The sequence below is a fragment of the Canis aureus genome, chromosome 13 (assembly GCF_053574225.1).
Source record: "Canis aureus isolate CA01 chromosome 13, VMU_Caureus_v.1.0, whole genome shotgun sequence".
In the NCBI taxonomy this organism is placed as follows: domain Eukaryota; kingdom Metazoa; phylum Chordata; class Mammalia; order Carnivora; family Canidae; genus Canis; species Canis aureus.
In genome coordinates, this window is record NC_135623.1 from 40,349,295 (window position 1) to 40,366,594 (window position 17,300).

At 34.7% G+C, this 17,300-nt stretch overlaps 1 protein-coding gene across 7 annotated transcripts in view; it reads left to right on the forward strand.

Annotated features, from left to right (window-relative positions):
• Positions 1-14,211, forward strand: part of MRPL42 (mitochondrial ribosomal protein L42) — a 31,247-nt gene extending 17,036 nt beyond the window's left edge. For all 7 annotated transcript variants that reach the window (XM_077845813.1, XM_077845816.1, XM_077845814.1 and 4 more), the window contains one exon: positions 14,036-14,211. In XM_077845813.1, the coding sequence (XP_077701939.1) occupies positions 14,036-14,081 (46 nt within the window). In that variant the 3' untranslated portion in view covers positions 14,082-14,211. The remainder of the gene's footprint in view (positions 1-14,035) is intronic.
• The last annotated feature ends 3,089 nt before the right edge of the window (positions 14,212-17,300 follow it).

Sequence of the window (17,300 nt, forward strand, 5' to 3'; positions counted from 1 at the left end):
TTTGAAAGCATATGGATGTATGGATCTGGAGACTGGTTTACTTATGTAGTTTCTTTTTAGAAGTACTCGCTTCCTTATCCTTGCTTAATATAGAGATTCTTCAGGGTTCTAGCCTCATACTTCATGTTCTCCTGAAATTCATTGTAAGAGCTTTAATTACATTCATTATATAAATGACATACAACTTGCTTCATTATACATTTTTTTATTCCTTGGTCTTATTCCCAGTATCATCGTCCTTAGAAATTTCAAAATAGATATCTGTCCAAAGTTTTAAATTCATTGTAACAAAAGCATAGGTCTTTTTCTGTTTTAAAAAAAACTCCTCCTTTAATAATTCTTTTATAATAAAAGTGGTATTTCTGTAGCAATTTTCCAGGAAAAATATCTGCAGTTTTTTGGCTACCATGATGTCTTTTATCTTTTAATTTCTGCTACTATTTTATATCCTCTTCTTTGATTTTTCTTTCTTATTTAGTGCCCACTTTGTTTATGTATATGCTCTCTGGGTTTTTTCCTGTCTCTATGATTATAATTCAGGGTATGTGGAAACAAATTAGCAAACCATTTCTTAGCCTCATATCTAAGTCATTACTGTATTCTGAGATTTCCATGATTCATAATATCATTCATGTTTTTTATTTTGTCTCATTATCCAGATATTTTTGTTCAAGCCCTATCTTGAAATTTTTCTGTAATGACTTTCAGTACTTGTTTTCTTCCTGCATGTTCTGTATTGCTACAGTCTTCTGCCTGCTGTTCATTTATAACCAAGTCACTGTAGTTATGAGTATGTAAAAGGGTCTTGAAGAGAACAAAATTGAAGGCAAGAAGACCATTAGGGAGTCTTAAAATCATGCATGTTATCCTTAGACTTTTATGTATAGTATACCTGTGTTTAATCTTATTTACTTATTTAATCTTATTACTGCTAATTAGCATTTGACTGCTAATTAATTTAATCTCTTTCTGTGTTTTGTCCCATCAGGATTACTAGGCAGTTGCAATTGTAAGCAGACTTTAATTAGGTGCAGTTGATTATCCCAGTAGCTCTCCTAGTAAAGAAATGAGCAGAACTCCAGATACTAGCTTACATATATAAAGAAAATTTTTACCTGTAGGCATTGTCCTTGTGATACATCATCTTTCAGAATTTTAGATAAGCTACAGTATGATCTTTAATCATTCAACAGGTATTTAATTGCTATGTAAATATTTATTTTGGATTAATGTAAGCCATTTTCAAGTGTTGATTTCTAGATGTCATTGAACTCTTCTTAAATATCAGGCAGTGTATAGAAGGATATTTTATTAAATATTTCACAATTTTTAAGTTATGACATCAAAAAACTGGGATCCATTCTGAATTAATTAATTTATGACAGATTTTATTTATTTATTCATGAGAGACACAGAGAGAGGCAGAGACATAGAGGGAAAAGCAGGCTCCTTGCAGAGATCTCGATGTGGGACTTGATCCCTGGACCCGGGATCATGCCCTAAGCTGAAGGCAGATGCTCAACCGCTGAGCCACCCAAGCGTCCCCCATTCTGAATTTAATAATTGGGATTATATAATATCTTTTTAAGTAAGTTTTTATTAACATACAAAATGCTGTTTTAAATATTTTTAAACAATGCAGTTAAATGTGAAATAGAGGGGCAGCCTGGGTGGCTCAGTGGTTTAGCGCCGCCTTCAGCCTGGGGCCTGATCCTGGAAACCCGGGATCGAGTCCCATGTCGGGCTCCCTTCATGGAGCCTGCTTCTCCCTCTGCCTTTGTCTCTGCCTCTCTCTCTCTGTCTCATGAATAAATAAATCTTTAAAAAAAAATAAATGTGAAATAGAAAGTTTCTTTATATTTATTCAATGCCCTGTGCCCCATATGATAAACACTGCTAAACTCCTCCTGTATGAGTAGATCTGTCTTATATTACACTTAATTTTGTGCTTTTTAAACTCCAATAAAGTAAAACTCTTTTCTGAATGTGCAACTTTTGTTTTAAAGGGGTCTGGGCTTACTCAAATCTTCTGTCTCCTAGTTACTAGCTATTTATTGAATCTTGCTATTTATTAAAGAAAATTTGCAGAAAAGGCAAGAAGACCATTAGAGAGTCTTAAAATCATACATGTTATCTTTAGACTTTTATAAAAAGAAATAATAATGCCTGGGGTGCCTGGGTGGCTCAGTCAGTTGGGTGGCTGCTTTAAGCCTGGATCATGGTCCCAGGGTCCTAGGATCAAGCCCCACGTCAAGCTTCCTGCTTCTCCCTCTGCAGCTCCCCCTGCTTGTGTTCTCTGTCTCTCTGTCTCAAATAAATAAAATCTTAAAAAAAAAAATGCAAAGAAATAATGCCTAATTTGCCTGATGGCTTTAAAAAAATTGATTAATTAATTCCAGTATAATTAATGCAGCATTATATTAGTTTAATAATATTAGTTTCAGGTGTATAATATAGTGATTCAACAATTTTATACATTACTCAGTGCTTATTATAATAGGTATACTCTTAATCCTCTTTCCCTATTTCTCCTGTCCCTCCACCCACCGCCCCTCTGGTAACCATCAATTTGTTCTCTATAGTTGAGTGTCTGGTTTTTTGTTTGTCTCTTTTTCTTTGTTCATTTGTTTTTTTCCTTAAAATCCACATGAGTGAAATCTATGGTATTTGTCTTTCTCTGATTATTTCACTTAGCAGTGTATATCCTCTAGAGCTATCCATGTTGTTGCAAATGGCAACATTTCATTCTTTTTTATGGTTGAGTAGTATCGGGGGAAAATATATATACACACACACATATGTGCCACATCTTCATCTATCAGTGGACACCTGTGTTGTTTTTTTGTTTTGGTTATTATAAATAATGCTACAGCAAACATAGGGGTGTGCGTATCTTTTCAAATTAGTGTTTTCATATCTTTGGGTAAATTCTGCATGGTGGTTTTGAGATAAAATATAATCATGTAAGTTAAGGACCTGGCATATAGATAATGATAATATGGTAATGATAATTATTAATAATTGTTTCCTACTCATGGTTTTTCTCTTAACTCACTTTTTGAAGCATCTCTTTTTTTTTTTAAGATTTTATTTATTTATTTGAGAGAGAGAGAGAGAGAGAGAACAGAGGGAGAGGGAAAGGGAGAAGCAGGCTTCCTGCTGAGTAGGGAGCCTGATGGAGGGCTCAATCCCAGGACCCTGAGATAAGGACCTGAATCAAAGGCAGGCGCTAAACCAGAATCACGCCGTGGGTGGAAGGCAGGCGCTAAACTGCTGAGCCACCCAGGTGCCCCAAAGCATCTTTTCTGAGGTATAATTTGCATACCGAAAAATTTACCTTTTTTTTTTTTTTTAACCAGTTTTAAGTATATACTGTAATGAGTTTTGACAAATGTATACACAATTGGCTGTTTCATCACTTGAAAAGTTTTCTCATACTCTTTTGCAGTGAGTTTCATCCCCTTTAATCCCCATCCTAGGCAGTCATTGATTTCCTTCTTATCACTTTTTAGAACTTCATGAATTTCTAGAATTCCATGTTTTTTCCCTTTCTAGAATTTTATGTAAATGGAATTATACAGTCTGTAGCCTTTTGTGTCTGGCTTCTTTCACTTAGTATAATGCTTTTGAGATTCATCTTTGTTGTTGTGTAGACCAATAGTTTATTCCTTTTTATTTCTGAATAATATTCTCTTGTATGGGTAGACCACAATTTGTTTATCTGTTCACCAGCTGATGGACATTTTGAATCTTTCCCGTGTGGGGCTGTTATGACTAAAGCTGCATAAATACTCAAGTACGAATCATCATTGACATATTTTCATTTCTCTTCGGTAAATACCTAGGGGTAGGATTAGTTGGTCATATGATAAGGACATGTTTAAATTCATAAGAAACTGTCAAAGTGGCTGAATGCTTTTTCATTCCCACCAGCAGTGTGTCACAGTTTCATTTGCTCCACATCCTTCCCAACACTTGTTATTAGTTCTTTTAACTTTAATCATTCTGTTGGGGGAATAGTAGTATTTCATTGTGGTTTAAATTTATGCTAATGATTTTGAACATCTTTTTTTTTTTAAAGATTTTATTTATTTATTCATGAGAGAGAGAGAGAGGCACACACACACACACACACACAGAGGCAGAGGCAGAGACACAGGCAGAGGGAGAAGCAGGCTGCATGCAGGAGCCTGACGTGGGACTCGATCCCAGGTCTCCAGGATCAGGCCCTAGGCTGAAGGTGGCGCTAACCGCGGAGTCACCCGGGCTGCCCTTGAGCATCTTTTCATGTAGTTATTGGCCTTTATACATTTGGGAGGTTTTTTTGGTTTTGTTTTTGTTTTTTTGGTGAAATATCTGTAAAAAGCTTTTGACTATTTTTAAAAAGCAGGTTCATTGTTTTATTAGTGTAAACTTGTAGATCAGAGTCCTTTGTGAGATATATGTCTTGCAAATATTTTCTCTCTGTACCTTGCTTTTCCATTTCTATTATTTATTTATTTATTTATTTTTAAAGATTTTATTTATTTATTCATGAGAGAGAGAGACAGAGACACAGGCAGAGAGAGAAGCAGGCTCCACGTAGGGAGCCTGACGTGGGACTCGATCCTGGGTCTCCAGGATCACGCCCTGGGCTGAAGGCAGGTACTAAACTGCTGAGCCACCCAGGCTGCCCCATTTCTTTAATAGTGTCTTTTGAAGATAAAAATTTTTTATAATTTTCATTAAGTCCAATTTACAAATATTTCCTTTTAGTTCAGGCTTTTTACATTCTACTTAAGAAACCTTTGCCTGGGCAGCCCTGGTGGCTCAGCGGTTTAGCGCCGCCTTCAGCCCAGGGTGTGGAGACCCGGGATTGAATCCCACATCGGGCTCCCTGCACAGAACCTGCTTCTCCCTCTGCCTATGTCTCTGCCTCTCTCTCTCTCTCTCTCTTTCTCTCTCTCTCTCTGTGTGTCTCTGATGAATAAATAAATAAAATCTTTAAAAAAAAAAAAAAAAACACCTTTTGCCTGACCTAAGGTCAGTAAGACTTTCTTCTGTTTTCTTCTAGAAGTTTTATAATTTAAGCTCTAACATGTATGTCTATAATCCATTTACAGTTAATTTTTATACACGGTGAGTCCTAAGTTGAGGTTCCTTTTTTTGGCACATATAAATCCAGTTATTCCAACACCACTAGTTGATTATATTATCTTTTACTGTTCAATTCCCCTACGAACTTTGTTGAAACTCAGTTGAACATATATGTGATCCTGAACTCTATTTTGTTCCATTGTCTGTCTTTGCCATACCATTCTGTTTTGGCTAAATAGCTTTACCTAAGTCTTGAAATCAGGTAAAGTCCTCTAATTTTTGTTTTTTTCAATGCTGTCTCAGCAATCTTAGGTCTTTTACATTTCTTTATAAATTTTAGAATCAGCTTATCAGTTTCTATAAAAAGCCTGCTGGGATTTGTTTTTTTTTTTTTTTTTTTTTTTTTTTTTTTTTTTTTTTTTTTCCTGCTGGGATTTGAAGGAGATTACATTCAGTCTCTAGATCAGTTTCAGAATTGATGTCTTAAAATGGTATCAAATCTTTCTGTCCACTAAAATGTTCTATTTCTCCATTTATTTAAGTCTTTAAAAATTTTTTCACTTGGGGTACCTGGGTGGCTCAGTGGTTGAGCGTCTACCTTTGGCTCAGGTTGTGATCCAGGGGTCCTGGGATTGAGTCCTGCATCAGGCTCCATGGGAAGCCTGCTTCTTCCTCTGCCTATGTGTCTGCCTCTCTCTGTGTCTTTTCTTTTATGAATGAAGAAATAAAATCTTAAAAAAATGTTTTCGTGTTGTGTTTTATATAATTTGCAGTATATGAATACATTTTACATTTTTGTTACACTTATTTGAAATATTTCATAATTTTATGCTATTATAAATAGTATTAGGTTTTTAATTTCAGTTTCCAAAGATTTGTTGTTTGTAATACAATTTTATTTGTTGTAGAAATATGATTGATTTTTGTTTATTGGTGGTGTTTCCTGTGATCTTGAGAGTAGCTTTTTAAATATATTCCTTAGTATTTTCTATATAGATGATCATGGTGTCATTGAGTAAAGACAATTTTACCTCATTTATATCTGTATGCTTTTTATTTTTTGCTTTATTGCACAGCTTAGAGTCTTAAGTACAATGTTGCATAACAGTGTTGAGAATGGACATCGTTGCTTTTTTCCCCAGTTTTAGTGAGGGAAAGCAGTGAGTCTTTAAACATTAAGAGTGATACTTCTGGACAGCCTGGGTGGCTCAGCAGTTTAGCGCTGCCTTGAGCCCGGGGTGTGATCCTGGAGACCCGGGATCGAATCCTGCGTCAGGCTCCCAGCATGGAGCCTGCTTCTCTCTCTGCCTCTGTGTCTCTAGTGAATAAATAAATAAAATCTTAAAAAAAAAAAAAAAAAGTGATGTTTCTATGTGGGTCTTTTTATAGATGCCCTTTCTCAGGTTGAAAAATCCCTCTATTCCTGGTGTGAAGAGTTTTTATCATGAATGGATGTTGAATTTTGTTAGATGCTTTTTTCTGTATTCATTAAAATGATCATATGGTTTTTCTTATTTAGTCATGTGGTTAATTATTGAATGACTTCAAATGTTGTACCAACCTTTTGTTCCTGGGCTAAACTTCACTTGGTCACGATATATTATTTTGTGTGTGTGTGTTGTTTGGATTTAATTGCTTAAATTTTGTTGTAGAATTTTTACATCTTTATTATGGGCATTAGTCTATAGGTTTATAATATCTTTGTCTGGTTTTGGTTTCAGAGTAAAGCTTGCAACATAGAGTAGATTTGGTACTATTTCCTTCTCTTCAGTTTTCGGAAAGAGTATGTGTAGAATGGATATTACTTCTTTTTTTTTCTAAAGACCTTATTTATTCATGAGAAACACAGAGAGAGAGAGGCAGAGACACAGGCAGAGAGAGAAGCAGGCTCCATGCAGGGAGCCTGATGTGGGACTCAATCCCGGGTCTCCAGGATCAGGCCCTGGGCTGAAGGCGGTGCTAAACCACTGAGCCACCTGGGCTGCCCTGGATATTGCTTCTTAATATTGGAATTTACCAGTGAAAGCCATCTGGGTCTGAAATTTTCTTTGTGGAAAGATTTTTAACTGCAAATTCAACTTTTGTATTCAATAGTTAGGACTATTCAATTTATGTCTTCTTGAGGGAGCTTTGATACTTTGTATCAAATCCCTTCAAGGATTTACCCATTTTACCTAAATTGTTGCATTTATTTGTACATAGTTTGTAATATTCCTTAATTATCCTTTAAGTATTTTCATAATCTGTAGCCGTATCATCTCTCTTATTTCTGGTGTTATTTTGTTGATATTTTTTAAGAACCAATTTTGGTTTAACTGATTCTGTTGTTTTTCTGTTTTTATTATTATTTTAAGTAGGCTGTACACTGAGGCTTTGAACTCACAATGCTGAGATCAAGACCTGAGCTGATCAAGACTTGGATGCATAACCAACTGAGCCACCCAGGCACCACAGTTTTCTATTTTTGTTCCTTGTTATTTCCTTCCTTCTGCTTACTTGGGCTTTAATTTGTTCCTTTTCTAGTTTAAGGCTTATTGTTTAAAAACTTGTCTCCTTTTTAGTTTTTAATGTTATAAATTCCCCCTTAAGTACTGCTTTAGCTGCATCCCACAGATTTTGATGTTTTCACTTCCATTCAGTTCAAAATGTTTTCTGATTTCCCTTGTGATTTCTTCTTTTACCTATGGATTACTTAGCAGTGAGTTAATTTCTAAATATCTAAAAAAATTTTCAGATACCTTTCTGTACTGATTTCGGCTTAATTCTGTTATAATCACAAAGCATACTTTGTAGGATTTCAGTCTTTAAATTGATTAAGATTCAGAGGTGCCTGGCTGGCTCAGTCAATAGGAGCCTAAGACTCTTGATCTCAAGGTTGTGAGTTCAAGCCCCATGTTGGGTGTAGATATTATGCTCAACCACTGAGCCAGCCAGGCATCCTGATTATGGTCTTTCTTGATGAATATTTCATATACAGTTGGAAAATAGGTGTATATTCTGCTATTATTGATGGTAGTGTTCTAAAAATATGAATTAGGTCTACTTGTTTAAGTTTTCTAGACCCTCACTAATTTTCTGTTTAATCAATTATTATTAGAGGAACATTGAAGTCTATATTTTATACTTAATGGATTTTTCTATTTCTCGTCCTAATTCTGTGTTCATAAATTTTGAAGTTCTATTGATAGTTGTACATATATTTATTATCGTTATATTTCCTTTTTTTTTTAAAGCCACCTACTGCACGATCCAGTTTATTTTTTTTTTTAATTTTTTTTTTTAATTTTTATTTATTTATGATAGTCACAGAGAGAGAGAGAGGCAGAGACATAGGCAGAGGGAGAAGCAGGCTCCATGCACCGGGAGCCCGATGTGGGATTCGATCCTGGGTCTCCAGGACGCCCTGGGCTGAAAGCAGGCGCCAAACCGCTGCGCCACCCAGGGATCCCATATTATCGTTATATTTTCTTGATGAATTGACACCTTTATCTTTATTGAAGTCTTATTGTTATTGCTGCTAATATCTCTTTTTCTGAAATATAATTTGTCTAGTACTACTAGAGCCTATCTAGCCTTCTTTTGATTGGTGTTTTCTTTTTTTTTTTTAATTTATTTTTTATTGGTGTTCAATTTACTAACATACAGAATAACCCCCAGTGCCCGTCACCCATTCACTCCCACCCTTGATTGGTGTTTACATGATCTTTCTATTTCTGTTTTTTACTTTTAACCTATCGGTGTCTTTATATTTCAGTGGGTTTCTTACAAGTAGAATATAATTGGATTTTGCTTTTTTGTCCAATTTGACTTTTCATTTTAGTACCAAGCCATCTTAAATGCTGTTTCCTTTGATTTTCAGTGCTTTCATTCTTCGGCCATTTGCTTTTAGCTTACTTTCTTCTTTAAATTTAATTTGATTATAGTCATTTTGAATAGCTATTATTTCTCTTAGCCCAACCATATGTAACTATAGGTGGCTAGATATCTGTTAATGTTATACTTATATTTGTGTGTAATTTTTTGTTTATATCTACCACTCTAGATTATTCTCTTATCATCAGGATTGCATCTTTTGTTCTGTAGTTTTCCACATGATCTCTGATACAGTGTGTGGGTGCTCAGTTGCTGTCTGATGAAATATTATCTTACCTAATTATTATTATTGTTTTTAAAGATTTTATTTATTTAGTTCATGAGAGACACAGAGAAAGAGAGAGGCAGAGACATAGGCAGAGGGAGAAGCAGGCTCCATGCAGGGAGCCCAATGGGAGACTCAATCCTGGAACTCTGGGATCACACCCTGAGCCAAAGGCAGATGCTTAACCACTGAGCCACCCAGGCATCCCATGAAATACTATCTTACCTAATTGTCTTTACAGGTTCTTGAAGGTGTTCAGTTTTTCTTTGAAATGTACTTTATTGGGATGGTCACTGATGAATTTCTCAGTAATTCTTAGAAGTTTTATCCTAGAGTTTAGCTATCAAATTATGTGACTTTATTCAATTTCATTTTTATTTAGGAAGGTCTCAGGTAGAGTAAGATGTTCTTTATTATCAAATTCTTAATCAAGGTCAGTAAAGTTTTTATGATACAAAGGTGTTTCCTCACTTCATTCAGTCCTGAACCATGCATTTAATTATCAACCTCACCCAGTGTGGATGGGCTGGAAGTATAAGTAGTATGACTGTACAGAACTGATGCTGAAATAGCCCAGTGGCCAATAAACACTGATGATTTGATTAGGTCAAGTCTGGGAATCTAAAGTTAATATTATTACTATTTATGAATTGCTTTTTGCCTTTTCCTAATCCTCTCAATCTTAGTTACTTTGGGATGGCAATTCAAAGAGTCTTAGATTTGGGCTTTGTGAGAGTGGGTGCTAGGGCTGTGTTGAAGTTTTAGTGTGAAAAGTGGTGATGAGGAAACTCAGGACATTGGATTTGGGGTTAAATTTAACTTTTAGTTCCTTATCTTCTGCCTTTGCCTGAATGACTATTTTTACATTCAGTTATGCAGAGGTTAATTTCAAAAGATGACCTATGTAACCATGCAGTTCCTGCTTCTTCCTGTTTGATGATATTGCAGGTACGAAAACAAATTAGCTTAGCCATGATGTTATATTTACTGAAGTCATGGGGCTTTGAATATATTTTTCAAAATGTACCCCTTACGCGAATCCATTTTTTTTTTTTCATATTGACAACAACAATTTGTGTTAGATAGCCCTTTTGTAAATAGTTGTTAAGGACATGATTCTGAGTTGTTCTGCCCTCCGCAGCAGCCCCTGAGGTTTCTCCCATTGGCCTTTAGAGTCGCCAGCACTCAGGAAGCAAGTATGTCATGCCCTTAGTTGTGAGCCTTTGTGTACAAGCTGTTTTTCCTTTCTTCAGTCTTCCTCAGTTGGCATGAAAAAAATCAAAGTAATGATGCTTTCCTTCCATTATAATTTTTTCCAGAACACGTCATTTTAGCAATATAACAGTCCCTGATGGTTGTGTCTGAGTTTTCTGGTACTTTTCTCATTAATTAAACCATAATAACTTAATTGAAACTCTTTTTATGTATCCAAAGTTCATATACTATCTTGGTTTCTCCTACTGATTCCTTTTCATCTCTTTTACCTCTAAATTTTGGAGTGCCCAAGGAGCAGTTCTCCTCTTTCCTTTCTCATTTTCTAGGACAGTGCCCTCATCCAGTCTCATGGTTTTATATACCTTTCACGTGCTGATGGCTCCCAATCCTATCTCTGGTCAAGACCTGTCCCCTGACCTCCAGACCTGTATATCTATCCAGCTACTTACATGACACGTCTTATGGGCATCCCTGACTTAATATTGTCTCCTGAAGGTCTCACACAAACAAGATTCTCCTGGCGCCTTCCCTATCTCAGTTAATGCTAGCTCCAGTCTTCTAGTGGCTTGAGCCAGAAACCTTGGTGCCATTCTTAATTCATTTCTCACACCCAACATCTGGTCTATCAGCAAATCCTATTAGCTCTGTCTCCCAGAATGTATCCACATTTGACCATTTATCACTATTCCTTTTGCCACCATCCTGGTCCATGCCACCATCTTTTGCCTTGGTTTATTGAAGTCACTTCCTAACTGGTCTCCCAGCTTCTGCTTTACTTCTCTACAGTTTGTTCTTAGCATATTACCAAAGTAATACTGTTAAAAACTTCCCTCAGTTCTTATAATTTTTCTGTTGAAAACCTTCCAGTGGTTTCCCATCTTACTCAAAAAAGCTAAAGGCCATAACTGTTACCTACAAGAACCTGTGTGGTCTGATCCTCTGTTACCTCTCCACTCTCATTTCCTATCATTCTCCTCTTAGTTCACTCTGTTCCAGCCACATGGCCTTTTGGCTGTTCCATGAACATTCCTTTCTTTTAAAGCCCTTATATTGCTGTTCACTCTACATAGAATTCTCTTCCTACTAGTATCAGCAAAGCTAGTTTTCTCACTTCCTTTGGGTTTTTATTCCCTGAAGTCGTCCCTGGTCAACTTACTGGTTTTCCTCTCTCCTACACTGAAATGTAAGAATTCTTAGCACTTAGAAGTAGTCCCTGGCACATAGTAGATGCTCACACATCTACAAATTAATAAGTGAATGGGTAAATGATGTGATTCTCATTATACCTCTTAAAAAAGAAGGTGTTAAGCTAACATAGCTCTACTAGGTGTAAAGTTATATTGAAGAAAATAAGGATGGAAGGACTGAAAGAAGCCTGGATGGAAAGATTTGGAAAATAATTTTAAACTTCTTGAAATGTAACAATGCTATAAATGTATGAACAGCAGTACTATTTTATTTAAATAACTACTTGTTTTTCCCGGGGGCCACAAAAATTAGTTACTCCCATCAGTAGGAAAGAGATTGACTATCCAGCTGGATAGCTGCAGTGTGACAGGAGATAAAGTTCTGCTTTGGATTAAGAACTGTGGACAAATATTTCAGATATCATTGAGTCATTGTGTAATTTAAGAAGGGTAAGTAACTATGTGTTTTGGATTCCAGGAATAGTCTCAGTTTAACTCTTCTCTTAATTATTAATAGGGTGGGGTTTTAATTATCTCAAGGGTCTGAGTCTGATGATAAGTTATAAGGGTACCATATAATTAAGGTGTTTGCTTCTGGCTAGTGATTGATTATAGCAGATACTGAAATTCATGCATGATATTGAAATTCATGCATGATAATTCATGCAGATATTGAAATTCATGCGAAGATAGTGTGACTTCGCGAGCCCCTATTCTGGTGACTAGCTGCGAGAGCACGTTTCAAGGTTACACTAATAAGACTTTGATGATCTGGCACATAACTGGAACCCTTAAGAAAATGGTAATTTTCTATAATTTTTTTTATGCCAGTATAAGTAGAGGTAGAAAAGTTTATGTAAATTATATTATGCTATATGTATTATTCTACAAGTTAATGTTTTGTGTTATTGTATATAGATGTACTTCATTTTTTTAAGTTATTTACTGTTTTGCCAATTTTCAAAAAATCAGTATCAAAAAACAATGTGTAGGAGAGTTGCCTTATAAAACCATAAGATAAGCAAAAAAGAATGCTTTCAGTATCTTAATCACAAGTAAATAGCATGAGGTATGTGTGTGTTACCATTTATCGTATAGAAATCCTTACATTGAATTTCCACATTAGCAAAAAAAGTAAAAACTCAGACCAACTTGCCAAAATCTGGCCTTACGGGAATTTTTGAAGAGAAGTCATCACAATAAACATGTGTACTCTGTGTAGAAATTCTCTTAAATCAATAAAGAAAATAAGGAAATGCAAAGAACCAAAAAAGAAAAATCCTCCCTGGTAAATCACTCAAAGTCAGTGATTGCTAACAATGCGTTTTATTTCTCTTTTTATATCTGTCATAAGTTTTATTTGTATATTTTTACTGTATATATACATTTACATCCTGTATCTCCCCCTCCCCAATTAATGTTTAATATTTTAGTAGTAAGATAGTTAATATTTTAACTATTTCTCTATATAGTTTAGAATAGATTTCCAGAAGAATTACTAGATCAAAAGCTTTGGCTTTAAAAATATTTTTTGATATATATTGCTATACTACTTTTCATAAGTATTGTACTAGTTAATACTTTAGTTGGGTCTGATGTTTATTTCATCATACCTGTGCTTGGGTTGGGCATTTATGATTTTTAAAAAATTTGTGATTGCAAAAACAAAATTCTCTCACTGTTTTAATTTGCATTTGTTCCACTTTTTGTGACATACATTTTTCTGTAAACATATTAGTTGTATCCTGTTATATATTAAAACATGATTTGGCAGCTTACAAAACCTCCATTTAGGGGAAAATATCCCCTTATAAATAAAACTTTAATAAAGCATGTTCAGCATATTTATGATGTGCTCTTTCTTTACTATAAAGACAATTATTAGTTTTTTTTTTTTTTTAAGTTTTATTTTTTATTTATTTGAGAGAGAGAGAGAGAGTGAGCACAAGCCAGGAGCAGGGGCAGAGGGAGAGGGAAAAGCCATCTCCTCGCTGAGCTGGGAGCCTGTTGCTGGTCTTGATTCCAGGACCTTGAGATCTTGACTTAAGCCAAAGGCAGATGCTTAACTGACTTAGCCATCTGGGCGCCCCAAGACAATTATTAGTTTTAATTAAAGATCAATTATCCAGGTTAGTATATTGAAATTGACCTCAAGAGTGGCAAAAAAAAAAAAAAATTTTCCAAAATGCTTATTTAGTAGAAAACAATTTTCACAGTCGGGAAATGTGGCTTCTTACTAAGAAATATTTAAATATTTATCTTGGATATATCTAGCAGCATACACACACACACACACATATATTAGGTTTCTTTTATTTCACTGAGTACTAATGAACAACAAACTAATCACAGAAATTTGATACTTTTTTTAGAAACGCATTTACTAAAATAATATCTTAAATATTTTCTTCTTTTCAAGGTATCATAGACGTCGTAGGAAACTGGATCCTCCAAAAGACAGATGATACTGAGGTTTTCAGGAATCAAAAAGATGTTATCTTGTGTCTCATTTGCCATTTGAGAAACGCAATTGAGTATTTTCACTAATATGTTATATAGCAAAATAATAATAAAATGTCTTTTCATATGTTAGAATGTGTATTTCTTTATATATAATAGGGAATTGTGGATTTGACATTCTTATTTACAGAAACCTATTTCATCTTTGCTTTTGAGATATTAAGGTCTACCATTTATTTTTATGTGTCTAGTGTGATTAAGTATTTATACATAATCAGTCATATATTGTTAGTAGTATAAATATGATTAATAGAAATGTGCATGGTTCTCCTTCTCAAGGAGATTTTCAAATAGCTTTTGAAAAGAAACGCATGAAGGCCACCCAGAAAATAAATGTTACAATTCTTTGTTGTGGCTTCTAGGAAATTACTAAATTACTGTTGACTCTTGAACAACATGAGTTTGAATTATGTGGGTCCACCTATACACAGATTTTTTCATAAATGAATAAATGAATAAATAAATAAATATAAAGTCCAGTACTGTAGTTGTATTTTCTCTTTCTTAAGATTTTTCTTTCTTTAAGATTTTATTTATTTATTTGACATAAACAGAGAACACAGGCAGGGGGAATGGCAGAGGGAGAAGGAGAAGCAGGTTCCTTGCTAAGCAGAAAGTCCATCTCAGGACCTTAGGGTCATGACCTGAGCCAAAGGCAGACGCTTCATCTACTGAGCCATCCAGGCACTCCTCTTTCTTATGATTTTCTTAGTAACATTTTCTTTTCTCTAGCTTTATTGTAAGAATACAATGTAAGATAATATGTTAATTGACTATGTTAATCAGTAAGGCTACCAGTCAAGAGTAGGACATAAGTTAATTTTTTGGGAAGTCAAAGTCATACATGGATTTTTTACTGCATGGGGGGTTGGTATCCCTAACCCCCTTGTTCAAGGGTCAACTGTTATTACATTTTAATTAGATCTACTGTCTGCGAAGTCCTTTATATACATCATTATTAAATTCTCACAATAATCCTTTATTTTTTTAAGATTTTGTTTATTCCTGAGAGACATAGGCAGAGGGAGAAGCGGCTCCATGCAGGGAGCCCGATGTGGGACTCGATCCCGGGACTCCAGGATCACGCCACGGGCGGAAGGCAGGCACTAAACCACTGAGCCACCCAGGTGTCCCTCACAATAATCCTTTAAAGGAAGAGCATCGTCCCCATTTTACAGGTAAAGCCAAGTGACTTGAATCCTACCTACTTAGCAAGTGGGAGAGCCAGAATCCAAATGGTCTGGCCCCAGAGCTTTTTTACAGTGCATTATTGTGGCAAAAGGGTATTTTCCTCACCCAAGAATGTAAGAATATAATTTGTTTTGATATTTTTTTCCTGGTCATTTAAAAAGTTCTACTAGCTTCAGAACACATGCTGCTCTGGGTTAAAATGTTAATATCCCTAAATTAGTATTATAAATCAATGTTAATAGATTATTCTGTTGTTGATTGTCACTACCACCTTATATGTGATCCTAAATGCCCCTGTGATTTCAATTTAGGAAGTAAAGAATCTTTTAAGAAGAAAAGTGCTTTATTCAAAATTGTAAAATATTTGTGTTATTTAAAAATTTGATGGGAAAAATTACTTCAGTGAAGTGAAATTGAATGAAATTTATTGAAATGAAGTTTTCATTTCATTTAAAGTCTGTTTAATCTAGTTATTTATTTATGAATGAATGAATGAATGAATGAGAGACACAGAGGCAGAGACAGGCAGAGGGAGAAGCAGGCTCCATGCAGGAAGCCCGACATGAGACTCAATCCCGGGACTCCGGGATCACACCCTGAGCCAAAGGCAGATGTTCAACCCCTGAGCCACCCAGGTGTACCTAATCTAGTTCTTTTAATAAAGGCACTCTAGCTGAAGTTTTAAGTATTTAGTAAATGTAAGGAATATAAATAGGAAAGTGTAAAGAAAATCATAATGGCCACCTTCTGATACCAAAAGGAAATGTTTTTAAGTAGCTTACTTTTTTCATTAATACATTAATTTTGGGGGAAAGATTAAAGCAAAACAAGTTGTAGAACTTAATCAAATATTTACCAACTATGTTTAATGACACTGAAAAATGGTTAAAATTTTTTTTAGGTTGAATTACACCCAAATTTTTACAAAAATTGAGATATGCCACATTTTAAAAGGAAGAAAAAAAATAATTTAATTAATTAAATAAGAAATTTTTTCTAAGTTCAAGGATGTACTAAATAGAAATTGTTCAACTCTAAGATTCCCGAACCACACATCTACATGTCAATGCTTTGACGAATTTGACTTCAATCTTATTCTACTGGAAATACAGATGAATACTGTAGTTGCTGGAATTTGGTTTTCATGGATTACTATTATTTAATTTTGCTAAATAAGTACATATTCCATCACCACCATGACCTCTTTTCTGCTTCTTCCATTCCCTGCAACCTTAGGGGTAATAACTATGTACCATCACTAACATTTTATTAAATGTCCACTTATTTGTTTCTTTTTCCATGAAATTTAAAAACTACATAAAAGGTGGAATGGCCCCTTTAAATAGAATTAATTTAGCTTCATGAAAAATTCACTACCCTAAGTGTTTTGTTTGTTTTTTGTTTTTACTACCCAGTTCTTGTGTGTCCATTGGTGAGGTGGATTAACTGCACACCTCATTGATGAAAAGCACTGTCAGTGAAACCACCAGAGGGCACTCTCACATAGTGTTCAATTCAAGTGTTGCTCACCCAAGGGTAGTAACTTACTGTGCTTAATTACCAGAGAATATTTGGATGTTCTTTAGGTAAGAATAACTAGTAGAATAAATAGCAGTAGTGAACTTATGTGTTGAAATATTTTGAGGCCATTATTCATTCTGTTGATCTATTCAAGCATTTACCAACCCCCTAATACATAGGAATAGGTATTGTACTTTTTGCTCAGCCAATAACAAAAAAAGATCCCTTCTTAAGGATGACAGTATCTACTTCACTAGTATCTACTGAGCTACTTAATTTCCATAATCATGTTTTTAAACATGAACATAATATATCATTTTTTTAATTAAAAAGTAAATAGAAAATAAACATTACCCATTATTAATACCTTGTAAAGATAACACTAAAATTTTTGCTTTCTTTCTTCCCTTTTATTTCACTGCATATTTCAGAAAATAAAAGTATTAATTATT